Here is a 20,035-nt window from a genome sequence, read left to right as displayed (position 1 = left end):
CAGATAAACAGTCAGAAGTAATGCCAACAAGGCAGAGCACTCTGAGCCAATGCAGGCCAGAATTAGATTATTCATTTATGGTATCTGATATAGTACAGGATGCAGGCAGAAAAGCTTCAGATGATATAATGTTTAATTTAAGATAGCGAGGGTAAGCTAGTTTAGAGAGTACTGAAAAGTTGCTGAAACTTTAGAAAAAGGGATGACTTTTCAATGCCCCTCCTTCCATTCATAAATTGCTTCTATCACATAACTAAATCACAGCTGATGTACATCTTAAATCTTTTTAGTTTCCTTTCTTCTACAACCTTTTGTACAGTTTTAATATATAAATTATGGTCGAGAAACTTTCAAAAAAAAGAACTTTGACAAAATAGGAAGGTGTTCCAGATTTCCACAAGTCTCTGCTTTAAGTGTTAAGACATCACAACTGAACAGTTTAGCTCAAATTTTGAAACTACACTTCTAAACTAGAACAACCTTAAATCACCGCCCCCACCCCAAACTCCCTTTGACTCTCTCCCAACAGTGTAAATAAGGTCTCTCTTTCAACACTGTCACCTGCTTTGTGTACTTTAAACAATGTTCCCTCTGATTTTTTCTACAACTGCATTGCTTTGAGCAGGACATTTTTACATGGCCTGAAATCTGCGTGACAATATAAAAGAAGTTTATATTAAAGAAAATTCCATCCATGTGGTAACAAAATCTATGTATGTGGGAGCATTTCAGTTACTGCGTGGCCACACACCCACACAGCTTAGAGAGAACATTGATATTAAATCTCATTATAACTCCCTAATTTTCTAAGAATGCAACACCTAAGATATTTATTGGTCGGTGTTAATTTAATTAACAACTATCCAATATTCAGCTGTGGATGAATTCCTAGGTTCTTGAGTTAAGTACTGAAAAGACTAATGTCCTCACAATCCTTTTAACCCCAGTATGATTCGAAATAATCTGAATGTTAAACCCTTCACACTTAATATATATAATTTTTGAGATGAGTTGCCTAAAGCTAAAGCCAATGCATAAGATTAGGGTCTAAGCAGGCCTCTATGCAGATGTAATGAAAATTGATAACTTTGTATTCTTGCCAATATTACATAAAAGATCACCATTCTTTAGAAATATTAAACATCATTCCACCTCACCAATGATCTTCATCTGCCTGCTTTTTTAACCCATCACATCTCCTGGCAACTTGCTGTATGCATCGATATTATTAACCAGTATTATTGCTAAAAATGTGATGAAAACCAATAGTCCCAAAACAGAGCATGTCAGGAGTTAACCAAGAGGAGACAAAAATTCAGTAAAGATGGAGAATGTTACTAAGATGGAAAGAGGCAAATACTGCACAAAGAATTCACAGTGTTAGAGATTCAGCAATAAGAGTGTGGAACTGCAACTTACTCAGTTCAGTCTGGCACACTGTGAAGGAGGGGAAGGTTTGTGGCAAGATTCATAAACTGAACTTTAGTTTTTACAATATTTAACTCAGGGACCTTGGAGTTCATCTACAACTCAATAATGGACAGTTGTTAATTAACTTATGCCTGACCAATAATCCTTTACAAGGTTAAAAGGGAGGCAATTGTTTTTTTAAAACAAAATTTAAAAGAGAAGCAATGGCTAGAAAAATAAACATGATAAATAATAATCTGTAGTGTAAACCATTTTTTAACTTTTGTGCCCACAGTTACCTTATCATCATTTATATAACAAACGTAACCAATTTGGTCACCAGCAGTTTAAGATAACGTATAACCTTTCAGTAAATAATAAAAAGTTCACAGGTGTAAAGTACCCTGGTAGTCATGACAACTGTAGCACAGGACTTCCACTTAGAGCGTGATCTAATGACTTATTCAGACCCACAGTGTTCAAGTGAAAATGACTTCATTTCAAGTGACTTTTGAACAATTCGTCTGAAATTCAATCATCCCATTACAATAAAAAAAATTAATATTAAATGAATATTTGACTTGAATTCCTTCATTTGAAAAACTGCTACAGGTTATAACAGAAGACATGTTTTATGTACAGTATCATTTTCTGCAATCACTCAATTTAATTATACGTACTAACCAATCACATGGCCAGAAAAGAAATTTTTCCATTGCACACGATATTCTTCCTCATTTCCTTCTCCATCCACTACGAATGCTTTGAAAGTTTCAGAAAAAAGCTCCACATTTGAAGTTAAGTACAAGTTAAAATTTCTGTGAAACAGGAAGTTCAAAGAATTTTCAAAGAATAAACAGCTATTATTATAGTAGTTCTGACTTTCATATGCATGCATCTTTATCTGATACCCTAAAAAATAAATTGGCAGCATAACCAAAATATATCACAGCATTTTCCACTTCACCAAATTACAGCTGGCCAAATTAACACATGGGATTATGTAAAATTGATGTAAATCACGGTGATAGAACATCTCCCATCCCCTTAATTGGACAAATAACGCATCCTTAACATTTTAATCACAGGCATATAATTCATACTAAATTGAAATGCAATTACTGATACCAAGATTGTTAAGTTCATTTTTTCTTTTTACATTTTCTTTTTCCATTCAGGCTAAAAGTGCAGAAGTGTAGTCCATTTCCATACTATCAATGCCTCTTCAAGCAGCTCTCTTCCAGGCAGAATTATACATTTATGATTTCCCCAACTGCATTATAATCTCCACTCAGCATCTTTCCCGTGTGATGCAACTCAGCAAGAGTGAGACTTGAAGCAGAACCAACATAACATAGAAATATGCCGATAATAATCTGGAGACACATGAGAATTTGCAGATGCTGGAAATCTTGAGCAATACACAAAAATATGTTGGAGGAAAATGAATAATCAATATTTCAAGCTGAGACCTGTCGCCAGACGGTAAAGGAAAAGGGATGAGCCAGAATAGAAAGGTGGGGGGTGGGGCAGGAGTACAAGCAGTCAGGTGATAGGTGAGAAGGAATAAAAGGGAATGTTGTGAGAAGCTAAGTAAAGGGCTAAAGAAGAAGGAATATGATAGGAGAAGAGGATAGACCATGGAATAATGGGGAAGAGGTGGGCAACCAGTGGGAGGTGATGAGTAGGTTATGAAAGTGGGGAACGGTAGTGAAAAGGCCACCAGGATGACAGAAAACATCCTGTCAGTAAAGGAGGCTGTGAACAGACACCATCAAGTGTGGCAATGGAAAGCAAAATTCAAATGGGTGGCCACTGGTAGATCTTGATTGTTGCGGCCTACAGAGCAAAAGCGCTTGATCCTCCAAGCTGTGTTGGGTCTCACCAATGCAGAGGAGGCTGCTACAAATGAACCTGACAGACTTGCAGGTGAAGCACCGCAAGTGTCTTTTTTTTTTAAGTGCTGAAAAAGGAGATGTAGGGGCAGGTGAGGCACTAGCATGGTTGTATTGATAAGTATCAGGACTCTCCATTCCCCCAACTACTTACCTTTCCCCTCACCTGGACTCATCTATCACCTGACAGCTTTTTATTCTGAATTCTTGCCTCTTTCATTCCAGTCTTGATGAAGAATCTTAGCCCAAAACATTGACTATTCATTTCCCTCTGTAGCTGAGGCCTGACCTGTTTAGTTTCCACAGCATTCTGTGTGTGATGCTGAACTTGGTTGCATAACTTTCATTGACCCAAAGCTGTGGATTTGATAAACATTTATATTTTCTAAACAGCAACAAAAATTGTGGTAGATTGAATTTTGCTCAGGATAACATAACTTAATTGCTAGCATGCTAAATCATAAATATTGTGTTAGAACAAGTGAACTAATCTCATTCTCGTTTTGGGAGAAAAGTCAGGAAGAAGAACATGTGCTGGCTTCTTGCACCTAGTGTATGTACTGCTAACCAATATTACAAGCGTGGAGTAACTGAGTAACCATTTCAACACCTTGAGAAAAACATTTCTCTAACCAGTAACATCGTCAGTTCATAATTCTTAACGTTACATCTTTTATCATTTCCTTGTGATTATAGTTTTGAAAATGAAGTCACCTTTGTTAAAAAAAATCAATTCAATCTTACCTATTCAGGGCTGAAAACTGTACTGATTGTTCTAAGTGAGTCTGTGGTTCGGCATCTCGTTTCCTTACAGAGTGTTGGCGGATATCCGACAGTGAGAAGATATCATAATCAGTTAATAGTCCACTCAAAACATCTGTTTCAAAAATTTAGAATTGAAACAAAAATTCTTTTAGATCGTTGTTCACAGTTGGTTTTCAGTTGTCCAACATAATGGAACAGACATCAACTGAGATTGTGGATAAAAGTACATAATTCAAATAATAATGCAAAACACATTAATATAATCAAACATAGTACTTAATACTAAAAATGGTCACGTTTGTTTAGAAGTTGTCTTACAGTCATAACCTCTTTCAGCTTTGCTTCTATTTACAGGGCTTATTTCCTATTTACAGTCCAATATTACAGTCTGAGATACAGTCCTGTTGTGTAAATAAGCTTCAATGATCTTGAAAGGTTTTTAGTTTATATTTAAAACCATATGAATAAAACACATTAGTGTACCATTCTCAGATATACTCCTGCAATATTCAAAGTTTTGGAAGACAGTCTTCCAAGCATGACAGTGTTGGCCTTTGAAATTAATATCATGGGACTTTAAAACATTACATAATTAACCTACAAGCCAATAAAACAGCTACTGAATAAAAGAGTGTCCATGCACTGTACAATAAACTATTGGCACTGTACATGTTATTTGCTCCCTGTATCACAAACATGAATTGACTTCAAGGTGGTTAAATCGACAGATGATGCAAAATTATCTATGGAATCACAGGAAGCAATTAAACTACTATAAAATGAGATGGAGACAATATCAACAGACAGAATAATGACATCAAATTTATTGCAGTTACGTGCAAATAATTGGACATTGAAAGGATAATGTGTCACCAAAAACATTTGGAGAACTGTGCTCAATTCTGGTCGCCTCACTACAGGAAGGATGTGGAAACTATAGAAAGGGTGCAGAGGAGATTTACAAGGATGTTGCCTGGATTGGGGAACATGCCTTATGAGAACAGGTTGAGTGAACTCGGCCTTTTCTCCTTGAAGCAATGGAGAATGAGAGGTGACCTGATAGAGATGTACAAGATAATGAGATGCATTGATCATGTGAATAGTCAGAGGCTTTCCCCAGGGCTGAAATGGCTAGCACGAGAGGGCATAGCTTTAAGGTGCTTGGAAGTAGGTACAGAGGGGTAAGTTTTTGTTTTACACAGAGAGTGGTGAGTGTGTGGAATGGGCTGCCGGCGGAGGTGGTGAAGGTAGAAACGATAGGGTCTTTTAAGAGACTCTTGGATAGGTACATGGAGCTTAGAAAAATAGAGGGCTATGGGTAAGCCTAGGTAGTTCTAAGATAAGGACATGTTCGGCACAACATTGTGAGCCGAAGGGCCTGTATTGTGCTGTAGGTTTTCTATGTTTCTAACAAGAAAATGTCAAGGATTGGTTGGTATGTGATAGGATTTATACATGCTATTCAGTAAGAGGTTATGAATGCCACCAATATATATATAAAATATTCAACTTGGCTTTTCATAACACTTCATTTGCCCAATGTTTCATTATTAGGAATTAAACTGCATCATACACTTCAACAAAATAGCCACTAAACAAAGAATGACAAAAGCTGGTCAACATTATTCAACAATAGGTGGCCAACCTCCTATGCTAGTCTCGTCATTTCCTCATCCTCTCATAATTCATGATGCATGTTGCAAGATTCACAACAAATATGATGAAACACTGATCACCACCTGGACAGGTGCAACCATTACCATTACTCACTTTATTAGTTACACCTGTACACCCACTCATAAGTGCAAATGTCTAATTAGCCAATTATCATGTAGACATGGTCAAGAGGTTCATTTATTGTTCAGACCAAGCATTAGAATGGGGAAGGAATGCAATTTAAGTGACTTTGACTGTGGAATGATCATTGGTTGCAAATGGGATGGTTCAAGTTTCTCAGAAACTGCTAATCTCCTAGCATATTCATGCTCAACAGTCTCTAGAGATTACAGAGAATGGTGCAAAAAACAAAATATATCCAGTGAGCGCATGGTCTGTAGGTGAAAATGTCTTGTCAATGTGAGAGATCAGAGGAGAATGGCCAGACTACTTCAACTCGACAGGAAGGAAACAGTAACTCAAATAACTATGGGTCATAACAGTGGTGTGCAGAAGAGCATCTCCAAATGCAACCTTGAACTCAGGGCCACTGGATTAGATAGAGGAGTTGAAGTGTATAAGTAGCTTGAAACTCACCAGTTGGTCAATAGTCAATGACCAACCCACCCACCACTGGCAAATAAATGGACTGAATGGGTACAAAGTGGACAACAGAGTGGCTCTAGCTGTTACACCCATTGTCTCATAGTGTCAGTGACCCTGATTTCAGATGCTGCCTAAAGAGTTTGCATGTTTCCCCTGTAACCGCATGGGCATGCTCTGAGTACTCTAATTTCTCCCCATATCCTGGAGGTGCACAAATTGGTAGGTTAATTGACCACCATAAATTGCCCCGAGACTGTACGTGAGCAGTAAGATCTGGGATACTTCACAAAAATATAAGATCAGTATAAAATTAGTGTAAATGAGTGGTTTGATGTTGTAGAATCTAGGTTTCTATGAATCTATAGGACACATTGAATTAACTTATATTTCCTTCACAAGCTCTTTCTATCTAAGTGCTATCACATCGCACAAGAGCAACAACAGCACAAAAATATGATCTGCATGCTTTGCTTGAAGTAAAACATTATTGCAATCCCTGCAACATAATGCTATGAACATAGAAAACAGACACTGCAGAAACCATATCAATTTGTCCCAAAATTAACAACAGTCAAATCTAAAAGTATAAATAAAAGCAGTGGCATGGGGTACGACAAGACTCAGTGCTGGCACCGCAGCTATTTACAATATACATTAATGATTTAGATGAAGGGATTAAAAGTAACATTAGCAAATTTGCAGATGACACAAAGCTGGGTGGCATTATGAAATATGAGGAGGATGTTAGGAGAATGCAGGGTGACTTGGACAGGTTGGGTGAGTGGGCAGAAGCATAGCAGATGCAGTTTAATGTGGATAAATGTGAGGTTATCCACTTTGGTGGCAAGAACAGGAAGGCAAATTACTATCTGAATGGTGTCAAGTTGGGAAAAGGGGAAGTACAACGAGATCTAGGTGTCCTCGTTCATCAGTCACTGAAAGTAAGCATGCAGGTACAGCAGGCAGTAATGAAAGCTGATGGCATGTTGGCCTTCATAACAAGGGGAGTTGAGTATAGGAGCAAAGAAGTCCTTCTGCAGTTGTACAGGGCCCTGGTGAGACCACACCTGGAGTATTGTGTTCAGTTTTGGTCTCCAAATTTAAGGAAGGACATTCTTGCTATTGAGGGAGTGCAGCGTAGGTTCACGAGGTTAATTTCTGGGATGGCGGGACTGTCATATGTTGAAAGATTAGAGCAACTGGGCTTGTATACATTGGAATTTAGAAGGATGAAAGGGGATCTGATTGAAACATATAAGATTATTAAGGGATTGGACACGCTAGAGGCAGGAAACATGTTCCCTGTTTTGGGGGAGTCCAGAACCAGAGGCCCGGTTTAAGAATAAGGGGTAGGCCATTTAGAACGGAGTTGAGGGAAAACTTTTTCACACAGAGAGTTGTGGATCTGTGGAATGCTCTGCCTCAGAAGGCAGTGAAGGCCAATTCTCTGGATGCTTTTAAGAAAGAGTTAAATAGAGCTCTTAAAGATAGCAGAGTCAAGGGATATGGGGAGAAGGCAGGAACGGAGTACTGATTGTGGATGATCAGCCATGATCACACTGAATGGCAGTGCTGGCTCAAAGGGCTGAATGGCCTACTCCTGCACCTATTGTCTATTAAATCAACTGAATGCAGGATCTGTATCCATACAATAGTCAAACAGCAGCTCTTGGGGAAAACAATCCGCTGTAGGTGGACAAAAGTCTGTGTACCTCTCTTCTCTAAGCAATTGTAAAAGTTGATTGAATTAACTTAATTCCAAATGTAAGTACAGTGGATTCAATTAACTGGGATACATCAGGACCAGTATGTTTTGGTCCAATTAAGCGGCTGCCCCAATTAACTAAGGTTTCATGGAAATATTTTAAAAGGTATAAAAAAGACAAATTAATTTTAACCGAGTAACAAATTGTGCATTTAAATTTAATACATTGATAGGGAATGTCCATTATTAAGAACACCCACCACTCAGGACAAGGACATTCCCTCTTCTCATTCTTACCATCAGGAAGGGGGTGCAGAATCCTGAAGGCACACACTCAGCGATTCAGAACCAGCCGTATGATTCTTAAATGGACATTGAACCCATGAACTCGACCTCACTTTCTTTATATTATTTCTGTTTTTGCATTATTTTTAATTTAACTATTTAACATTATATATTATATATACTTACACTAATTGATTTTTCTATATTATATATAACATTGTACTACTGCTGCTAAGTTAACAAATTTCACAACATCTGCAGTGATATTGAGCGATTCTGCTTCTGATACAGAACAAATTAGAACACTACCAATATCTCTACAGTACTGTAAGACTGTGATTTACTTCTAAATCGATATCAATGGAGGAATTTAACTAATGTACACTGCCATGTTCTTTTGATTGACTGTAAATTAACAAAAATCAGCACAGACACCTAGTGCAGATAATGGACTACCTTCACACAACGCTCATTTTATTCTCCACGTCTTCATTTTCATTGTAACATTCAAGATGATTGTGAATACTTTTGAATTCCTCGTAGTTCCTAACTTGTTGAAGTAGTGAAATCTTTACAGTACAGGCAACCCGTGTTCAATTCCCACCTCTGCCTGTAAGGAGTTTGTACACTCTCCCCATAACTGCATGGGTTTCCCCCACGCTCTCCGGTTTTCCTCCCCCCAGTCAACAGAGTTACTGGTTGGTAGGTTAATTGGCCATGGCAAACTGTCCCGTGTTTAGGCTTGGATAAAATGAAGGGATTGTTAGGCAGCATGGCTCAAAGGGCTAGAAGGGCCTACTCCACACTTCATCTCAAGAACTAAAAATATTTTCACTCCCGCTCTTACATCTTCGAGCCTGAACGTTTGAAACTGCAGTGAGCAAAACAGTTCTGAACTGTCTTACTGCTTATTTCTTGCCAATTATCACTGACAAAAATCACTGCTTTTTGAACACAAACACACGCAACTGATACTACTTAAAAACTGTTCAGTCCAAACACAGTGCAGTGTCTAATAGCCACGCAAGTGCACCTGACCGATGCTAGTTAGAAACTGTTCACAACATTCGCCTGTCCTAATTAAGTGGCATAGTGTCCCAAATAAACAAAAATAATCCCAGCTATTTTCTCAATTAACTTTTGTTGTTCAAGAGTTGTCCCAAATAAGTGGCTGCCCTGATTAAGCAATGGCCCAATTAACCTGAATCCATTGTACTAATATCCAAAAAACCAGTGTTATCAAAAGCAGATATGACAGTACCGATTGCCATCTTCACTCTCAACGTACCACTAATTCAAGGAAACAAAATGTTTGAGTGTTAAAACCTAGATGTTCCCCACTGACCTTGACAAGTCTGCACACAAACAACGAGTGTTATTTTTGTGGCAAGGATTTAATCATATGTAATAATACAGTAAAACATCAATACCCTTTCTATGCCTGCTTTGAAAGGGAGAATATAACTACAGCTGTGAAAATCCCTGCTGCACTCACTGACTCTGTGATCTCTGTCTCAGAGGCCGATGTTAAGCTGTCTTTAAAGAGGGTGAACCCTCAGAAGGCAGAAAATCCTGATGGAGTATCTAGTAAGGCTCTGAAGACTTGCGCAAACCAAATTGGGGGGGGGGGGGGGGGAGTATTCTAGGACATTTTCAACCTCTCACTGCTAGGGGCAGAAGTTCCCACTTGCTTCAAAAAGGCAACATTTATACCAGTGCCTCAGAAGAATAATGAGAGCTGTCTTAATGACTATCGTCTGGTAGCACTCACATCTATAGTGATGAAATGCTTTAAGAGGTTGGTCATGACTAGAATGAACTTCTTGCCTCAGCAAGAACCTGGGCCCATTGCAATTTGCCTATCACCACAATAGATCAATGGCAATCTCAATGGCTCTTCACACGGCTTTAGACCACCTGAACAATACAAACACCAATGTCAAGATGCTGTTCATCGACTGTAGCTCAGCATTCAACACCATCGTTCCCACAATCCTGATTGAGAAGTTACAGAACCTGGGCCTCTATACCTCCCTCTGCAATTGGATCCTCGACTTCCTAATTGGAAGACCACAATCTGTGCAGATTGGTGATAATATTTCTTCCTCGCTGATGATCAACACAGGTACAGCTCAAGGGTGTGTGTTTAACCCACTGCTCTACCTTCTCTATACCCATGTCTGTGTGGCTAGGCATAACTCAAATACCATCTATAAAATTACTAGTGATACAACCATTTTGGTAGAATCTCTGATGGAGATGAAAGGGCGTACAGAAGCAAGATAGCAAGATACACTAACCAGTAGAGTAGTGTCGCAGCAACTATCTTACTCAACATCAATAAGATGAAAGAACTGATTGTGGATTTCTGGAAGGATAAGACGAAGAAACACATACCAATCCTCATAGACAGATCAGAAGTGGAGACAGTGAACAGTTTCAAGTTCCTGGGTGTCAAGATCTCTGAAGACCTAACCTGGTCCCAACATATCGACACAGTTGTAAAGAAGGCAAGAAAGCAGCTACTATATTTCATTAGGAGTTTGAAAAGATTTGGCATGTCAACAAATACACTCAAAAACTTCTATTGATGTACAGTGGAGAGCATTCTGACAGGCTGCATCACTGTCTGGTATGGGGTTGGGGTCTACTGCACAGGACCAAAAGAAGCTGCAGAGATTGTAAATTTAGTCAGCTCCATCTTGGGTACTAGCCTACAAAGTACCCAGGACATCTTCAAGGAGTGGTGTCTCTGAAAGGCAGCATCCATTATTAAGGACCTCCAGCTCTCAGGGCATGCCCTTTTCTCACTGTTACCATTAGGTAGGAGGTACAGAAGCCTGAAGGCACACATTCAGTGATTTCGCAACAGCTTCTTCTCCTCTGCCAACCGATCCCTAAATGGACACTACCTCACTTTAATGCAGATTATTTGTTTTTTTTTGCACGATTTTTAATCTATTCAATATACATATACTGTAATCGATTTACTTATTATTTTTCCCTCTTCTTTTATATTATGTATTGCATTCAACTGCTGCTAAGTTAACAAATTACACAACACATGCCAGTGATAATAAACCTGATTCTAATTCTGATATCCTGCAACAATGAATAATTACCAGACTCAGCAATCAGATAGAAATATGCCTGCAGAACTCGCACAATTCATTAACCAAATTTGTAAACATTTCATAGCAAATTAAATAAAGACTGTAAGAGCAAGAATTATCTGCAAAGCGCAACGTTTATGTAGGAATGGCATTCCTCACATGTACTATTGGGTTTTTTTTGAGTCCTTGAGGCTAAGCAGTAATCATGATTTAAAACACCATTATACTCACATGCTCATGTAACACAACATAATCCTTTTCAGGTGTTTCCTTTAAAGCAAAAATATTTGTCATTGCAGATCACTAACTTCTGAAGACAAAATTAGAGAAATCTTCAAAACAGCACACTCGGTAAAGGAGCAGGGAATGGCAGGCAGCAATTTCGACATTACTGAGTCAAACAATGGCAAAAACAGGACTTGCCCTCAATATACTGGAAACAAAAGTGTAATATTTAAATGCTGACACATACTAAAACACAGTATCATTCTTAAATGTAATTTTGCAATTGACCACATTGCCATATCCCTTCAGCATTTTGCTATCCATTCTGTACAAGAATAAAGGTCCTCCACAACTTATGGCTATCCCATACATACAAACAAGCACTTGTGAGACCAGCAAGATGGATGGGGATGGATTTTCTGCCTGCTAGGTGGGGATGGAGATTTTCCACATGCCATTTCTCCAGGCCAGTGCAGAGGTGGGAACTCTGAGTAGACTTAGGTGGTGATTCACTCACTGAGTCAGTGAGGTTGCTGACTTGCTTTCCTATCACAGCTGTTTCCGTGATCCTCTCCCACACACTGATTTCGTACACTTCTAGGTTATGAACCATCCTTGAGAATGGAGCCCCGACATAACATGGTGACTGCCTGCATACTGATTAAATATATTGTGCCAATTTACAAAGTAAAGCCAACAGTTTCCTGATATCGAGATAACACTCTTTGCAGGACATCAGTGAACTGAAAGTTATTAACACAACAATCCAGCAGGAACAGGAAAAACAAAAAAAAAATACATTGAATCATGTTACTTTCAAATTTCCTGAATCCATGTTAAAAATTTCACATAGAGGTTTGGACAAAACAAGTAATTTGAACATGTAGTTTTCTCTATGAAAGCTCCTTAGTTGATGGATATGACACTTGCAGAATTTGCAGCTAAAGGTTCTTCCTAATATACCAATCTTCAACAACAAAAATATTCATAAGTAAGAATAATGACAAAAAAACTTAAAAGCTCTTCATCTGCATGGGCACAAATGTAGCATAGCGTTAGTGCAATGCTTATACAGTTCAGTTATCAAAGCTGATACCTGAGTTCAAAGAGTTCAATTCCGGCACCGTCTGTGAGGAGTTGGTGAGTTCTCCTGTGAGCGTGTTCGTTACCTCCGGGTACTCTGGTTTCCTCCCACAGTCCAAAGATGTACCAGTTAATAGGTTAATTGGTCATTCTAACTTGTCCGGTGATTAAGTTAGGATTAGGTAGGTTGCTGGCAGCACGGCTCGTTGAACCAAGACGACCTGTCCAACAAAGTATCTCCAAATAAAATAAATAAATAAATTCCCAACAAGGTGGATGAGCTAATAGAACATAGAATAGTACAGCACAGTACAGGTCCTTCGGCCCACAATGTTGTGCCAACCCTTAAAACCTGCCTCCCATATACCCCCCCCCCACCTTAAATTCCTCCATATACCTGTCTAGTAGTCTCTTAAATTTCACTAGTGTATCTGCCTCCACCACTGACTCAGGCAATGCATTCCCCATACCAACTACTCTCTGACTAAAAAACCTTCCTCTAATATCCCCCTTGAACTCCCCACCCCTTACCTTAAAGCCATGTCCTCTTGTATTGAGCTACGGTGCCCTGGGGAAGAAGCGCTGGCTGTCCACTTTATCTATTCCTCTTAATATCTTGTATACCTAGTATCTTGTATAGCTAGTTGCCTAAAAACAAATAGCTGGAATAAACCACCAGATATTCCAAAGAGATTTAATGTATCAGAGAGAAGGCAGAAAGAAACCAAACTAGGTCTGGTAATATGGAATGAAGTCCTTGTAGTGGTGACGAATGAAACTGGTTAAAAAGCTTAAGATGTAGAATCAGTCTGGGTAGAGATGAGCAGAGTAAGAAGTCACTGGTGAAAGTCATATATTGACCTCTAATGGTAGACATACTTAGGATAAAAAACGAATCAAGGAATAATGAGGAATGGTAAGAAAAAGAATAGTTTTGAGGATGAGCCCACAGAATCGGAGACTGCTTCTTAAAGCAATTAATTGAGGAACCTACCAGGAAACTGGCTCATTAGACTGAGCACTGTGTATTGCAACAAGACAAATTAATGATAGTAAAGGTTGTCAAACAGAAATGTGACCATGGTATTTTACAATTTCAAATTTAGGAGTGACAAAACATGGATCTGAGTCCTAAATTTAAATAGGGGCAATTACAATGGTACAAATACAGAGATCAGTGTAAGAGACAGGAAACATAGACGAAAGGGTATGGAAGTAGATCAGTAGTACTTCACACTTAGAGATGCTTTCTAAATCTCAGCAATCTTGTACTCCAGAGAGGAAGGAAGTCTCTGTAAAGGATGAATGAAGAATTTAATAAGGATGGTTTCAAATTTCAAAAAAGTCATAAAATATTTCAAAGTATGGTGGTAAGCAGAAGGTTAAGAAATTTTCAACAAGGGATAGCTAAAAGAAATAATAAAGAGTGCAAACAATAAAAACAATAGGAACTTCCACAAACATATAAAAAGAGTGTCTGAAATAAACACTACTCCTATAGAGTTCTCTGGGGAATTAATAATATCAAAGACCTGAAAGACCCTGCTTGCGTCTTTATGTTACAAGACACTGAATCATCGAATAGCAGATATCAAGAGCTATCAGGAGTAAAAACAACTTAAAACAAATCTAGATCATTGAGTGTCTGCTGTGCTATTCAACGTCTGCACTTCGTAGAGTCTGATCACCTGGCTGTACTTTTTCACCGACTATAGACAGAGACTGAAGACTGCAACAGCAGTAGGGAAGACAAAGAAGGTATGGACAAGGGAAGCATAGGAGGCCTTACAGAACTTATTCAAATCAATAGATTGGACCGTATTCAGGGATTCATTTTTTAAGTCTGAATGAGTATGCCGCAGTTGTCACTGCCTTCATTAAAACTTTGTGGATAAGAGTGGGCCTACGAAAACTTACTGTACACTTCCAAACCAAAAGCCTTGAATGAACCAGGAGGTTCACAGTCTGCTGAAGGTTAGATCTGTGGATCTGTACAAGAAAACCAGGTATGAGTTGCAGAGGTCTGTTTCTAGAGCGAAGAAACAATTCTTTGTGAGGTTAGAGGTCACTACAGATACACATCAACTCTGGCAAGCTTTGCAAGACAATACTTTCTACAAAGCAAAACCCAACATCCAGAATGACAGTGATGCTTCATTTCCAGACAAACTCACATCTTTTATCCTTGTTTTGAAAGAGAGAATAGAACCACAGCTGTGAGGATCCCCACAGCATCCAGTGACCCTGTGATCTCTGTCTCGGAGGCCGACATCAGGCTGTTTTTCAGGAGGGTGAACTCTCACAAGTCAGAAGGCCCCAATGGAGTACCTGGTAAAGATCTGAATCTGTGCCAACCAGCTGGCAGGGGTATTCAAAGACATTTGTTATCGTCCAGTAGCACTCACATCTATGGTGATGAAATGCTTTGAGAGTTTGGTCATGGCTAGAATCAACTCGTGCCTCAGTAAGGCGCTGAACCCTCTGCAATTTGCCTGTCGCCACAGTAGGTCTATAACACACACAATCTCAATGGCTCTCCACGCAGCCTTGGATCACCTGGACAGTACAAATACCTATGTCAGGGTGGTGTTTATTGACTACAGCTGAGCATTCAACACCATCATTCCTACAGTCCTAATCAAAAAGCTCCAGAACCTGGGCCTCTGTACCACCCCCTGCAAAATGATCCTCGACTTCCTAACAAGAAGACCACAATCTGTGCGGATCGGAAATAAAATCTCCACCTCGCTGACAATCAACACTGGTTCACTACAGGGATGTGTGCTTAGCCACTGCTCTACTCTCCCTACATCACTGTGTGGCTAGGCATAGCACAAATGCCATCCATAAATTTGCTGATGATACAACCATTGTTGGTAGAATCTCAGATGGAGACCAGAAGGCATACAGGAGCAAGATATACCAGCTAGTTGAGTGGTGTCGTAGCAACAACCTTGCATTCGATATTAGTAAGGCCAAAGAGTTGATTGTGGACTTCACAAAGGGTAAGACGAGGAAACACAAACCAATCCTCATACAGGGATCAGAAGTCGAAAGAGTGAGCAATTTCAAGCTCCTGGGTGTCAATACCTATGAGTACCTCACCTGGTTGCAATATATTGATGCTATAAAGAAGGCAAGACAGTGGCTATATTTCATTAGGAATTTGAGGAGATTTGGTTTGTCACCTAAAACACTCAAAAACTTCTACAGATGTACACTGAAGAGCATTCTGACAGGCTGCATCACTTTCTGGTATTGGGCAGGGGTTCTACTGCACAGATCAAAGTAAGTTGCAGCAAGTTGTAAAATTGGTCAGCTCCATCATGAGTATTAACCTCCGTAGTATCCAAGACATCTTCATGGTGCGGTCCCTCAGGAAGGTGGCTTCTATCATTAAGGACCCCCCACTACCCAAGACATGCCCTTTTCACATTTTTACCATAAGGTAGGAGGTACAGGAGCCTGAAGGCACACACTCAGTGATTCAGCAACAGTTTCTTCTCCTCTGTCATCCAATTTCTATACAGCCATTGAACCCATGAACACTATCTCACTACTTTTGTATTTATCTCTATTTTTGCACTATTTATTTTAACTTAACTATTTAATATACATATATATTTACTGTAATTCAGTTTTTCACTATTCATCATATATTGCACTGCAGTTGCGAAGTTAATACATTTCACAACATAGATCATTGATATTAAACCTGATTCTGAACGAAATTCTAAAAGCCCTGGACACAAGGTCTGCATTCCAAAGCCTTAAAGGAAGTGGCTGTAAAAACACGAATGAATTACTGTTATCTAATAGAAGTCACTGGATTCTGGAGTTTTACTAAAGACTGGAAAACTGTAAATGTAACTTTACTATTACATTATAAAGGAAGGAGAATGAAAGCAGGAAACTGTAGGCCAGTTAGCCCAACATATTTAGTTGAAGAAAATGCAGATATATATTACTAAGAGGATAACTGTCAGTATTTGGAAAGTAATAGCAAGCAGAATCAGCATGTTTGTGCAATAAAAACATACGAGGAAGAAAGTAATATGTTAAGGATAAAGACACAAGGAATTCTGCAAATACTGGATATCTTGAGCAATATACAAAGCACTGGAGGAACTCACCAGGTTATCTGGCAACACCTGTGGAGGGGAATAAACATTCGACATTTTGAGCCAGGACTCTTAATCAGGACTGTGTAAGAGATGGCTAACAAAAACACAGAATTGGAATAAATTGGCCATTTTCAGATCATTGATTGGTAATGAGTGGGTGATAAGACTGTTTAGCGTTGGGGCTTTAACAATTTATCTTTACCGATGACTTCGACAAAGAGATCAAGTGCATCATGGCAAACATTTCCTGATAAATACCAAAAAGAAAGGTGGGTTAGCGAGAAATTGGCAGGTGGAGAATAATGTAAGGAAAATGTGAGTTATCTACTATTTTGGAAGGAAAAATGAGGAAACCCATTATTATTTCCAATAGCATGAGACAATTAATTTTTCAACCCAACGGGACCATGCATATGAAATACAAATATCAGCATGAAGGTTCAGCAAATAATTAGGAAGACTAATGAAATGTTGCTTTCCATGCAAGAAACAAAATACAAAAGGAGGGACAGTTTGATACAAGTTTACAGGGCACTAGTAGATCCATAATTGGAGAACTTTTGGTCCATTTTTAAGGACAGATGTGCTTGCATTGAATGAAATAAAGAGAAAGCACACTAGTTTGAATCCTGAAATGAAGGATTTGATAAATAAAAGTAAGTTGAGCAAATCTGCCCTGTACTCATGAGCGTGTGGAAGAATGAGAGGTAATCTAATTTAAATATATGATTCTGAAGGCCGGTCATCTAGTGGGGGAATTTAGAACTGGGGCATAATTTAAGAATAATGGATTACCCATTTCACACACAGATGAGGAGAAGTTTCTCCTCTCACCATCAATAGGAATTCTTTACCCCAAGAGCTACGAAGACAGAATCATTGAATACAGACAAGGCCAAGACGGAACTACAAAGGAGTACAGGAGAAAATGGGTACATGATACTGAGGATGTGTTTTTATTGTAAATGGTGTAGGCTCAAGAGGCTGATGGACTGTCCCTGGTCATGTTATGTTCTTATGCAGTAGTATGCATCTGAGTCATAAAGTACTGGGAACACTCATATGAGCTAAATAATTGATCTCAATGTTGTGTTTACTGCAATTTTGATGACAATTTACTTCCATAATAGCAGTACCTATATAATAAGGCTGCTGTTTGTTGATTACAGCTCAGTGTTCAACACAATTATACCCTCAGTTCTAATCAACAAGCTCCAAACCCTAGGGCTCCTGTAACTTCCTATACAACTGGATCCTAGACTTCCTAGCCAGGAGATCACAGTCTGTGTGGATCAGAAATAACACATCTTCCTCGCCGCAGGTCCACACTGGCACACCTCAAGGATGCGTGCTGAGCCCACTGCTCTACTTTCTATACACCCACAACTGTGCAGCTAGGTAAAGCTCAAACACCATCTATAAATTTGCAGATGACACAACTGTTCTTGGCAGAATTTCAGCTGGTGATGAGGCATACTGGACTGAGTTAGATCAGCTGATTGTTCGCTGTCACAACAACTTTGCCCTCAACATCAGTAAAACTAAGGGAATGACTGTGGACTTCCGGAAGTCAAGAGAACACACAACGAGTGATCATCGAGTGATCATCAGTGGAAAGGGTGAGCAGTTTCCAGTTCCTGTATGTCAACATCTCTGAAGATCTATCCTCGGCCCAATATATAGGTGCAAATTATGAAGACAGTGACTATATTTCCTAAGGAGTTTGAGGAGACTTAGTATGTCACCAAAGACTTCCACAACTTTACTGTGGAGAGCATTCTAACTGGCTGCATCACCATCTGGTACGCAAGTGTCACTGCACAAAATCAGAAATAAACTGCAGAAAGTTGTAAATTCTGCCAGCACCATCATGGGCACTAACTGCCCAGCATCAAGGCCACCTTCAAAAGGCAATGCCTCAAAAGGGTGGCATCCAGCATTAAGGACACCCATCATCCACGACAGGCCCTCTTCTCACTGCTATCATCAAGGTGGTGGTACAGGACCGTGAGGACACACATTCAATATTTCAGGAACAGCTTCTTCATCAGTTTTCTGAATGGACAACAAACCCATAAACTACCTATTTTTTCTCTTTTTACACTACTTACTTGTATGCCTTCAGTGTTTGCCTTCAGGCTTCTGCACCTCCTACCTGATGGCAACAGTGAGAGAAGGGCATGCCCTGGGTACTGGGGATGCTGCCTTTCTGAGACACGGCTCCTTGAACATGTCCCGGGTACTTTGTAGGCTAATACCCAAGACAGAGCTGACTAAATTTACAACCCTCTGCAGCTTCTTTCAGTCCTGTACAATAGCCCCCGCCCCGCCCATACCAGACAGTGATACAGTCCGTCAGAATGCTCTCCATGGTATATCCACAGAAGCTTTTGAGTGTTTTTGTTGACACACCAAATCTCTTCAAACTCCTAATTAAATATCGTCACTATAATTAGTGACTAATTATAGTCACTGCAGCAATATGTTGGGACCAGGTTAGGTCCTCAGAGATCTTGACACCCAGGACTTGAAACTGCTCACTCTCTCCACTTCTGATCTCTCTGTGCAGAATGGCATGTGTTCCTTCATCTTACCCTTCCTGAAACCACAATCACGTCTTTCGTCTTACTGACACTGAATACAATGTTGTTGCTGTGACACCACTCCACTAGTTGGCAATATCTCGCTCCTGTACATCCTTTCGTCACCATCTGTGATTCTGCCAATGGTTGTATAATCAGTAAATTTATAGATGGTATTTGAGCTATGCCTAGTCACACAGTCATGGGTATAGATAGTGGGCTAAGCACATACCACTAAAGTACACCAGAGTTGATCGTCAACAAGGAGCAGATATTACCAGCAATCCGCACTGATTATTATCTTCCAATTAGGAAGTCGAGGATCCAATTGCAGGGGAAGGTACAGAGACCCAGGTTCTGTAACTTATCAATCAGGATTGTGGGAATGATGGTGTTAAACATTGAGCTACAGTTGATGAACAGCATCTTGACATAGGTGCTTGTATTGTCCAGGTGGTCTAAGGCCATGTGAAGAGCCATTGAGATTGCATCTGCCGTTGACCTATTGTGGCGACAAGCAAATTGCACTGGATCCGCGTTCTTGCTGAGGCAGGAGTTCAGTCTAGTCAAGACCAACCTCTCAAAG

At 39.5% G+C, this 20,035-nt stretch overlaps 1 protein-coding gene across 4 annotated transcripts in view; it reads right to left on the bottom strand.

Annotated features, from left to right (window-relative positions):
* Positions 1 to 20,035, bottom strand: part of adam17b (ADAM metallopeptidase domain 17b) — an 84,008-nt gene that overhangs the window by 60,501 nt on the left and 3,472 nt on the right. For all 4 annotated transcript variants that reach the window (XM_059981901.1, XM_059981903.1, XM_059981902.1 and 1 more), the window contains exons 2-3: positions 4,050 to 4,182; positions 2,095 to 2,228 (exon numbers count right to left, since the gene is read on the bottom strand). In XM_059981901.1, coding sequence (XP_059837884.1) covers positions 2,095 to 2,228; positions 4,050 to 4,182 — 267 coding nt within the window. The remainder of the gene's footprint in view (positions 1 to 2,094; positions 2,229 to 4,049; positions 4,183 to 20,035) is intronic.

This window comes from Hypanus sabinus, chromosome 10 (assembly GCF_030144855.1).
Source record: "Hypanus sabinus isolate sHypSab1 chromosome 10, sHypSab1.hap1, whole genome shotgun sequence".
NCBI classification, from domain to species: domain Eukaryota; kingdom Metazoa; phylum Chordata; class Chondrichthyes; order Myliobatiformes; family Dasyatidae; genus Hypanus; species Hypanus sabinus.
This window is presented reverse-complemented; position numbering and strand designations above follow the sequence as displayed.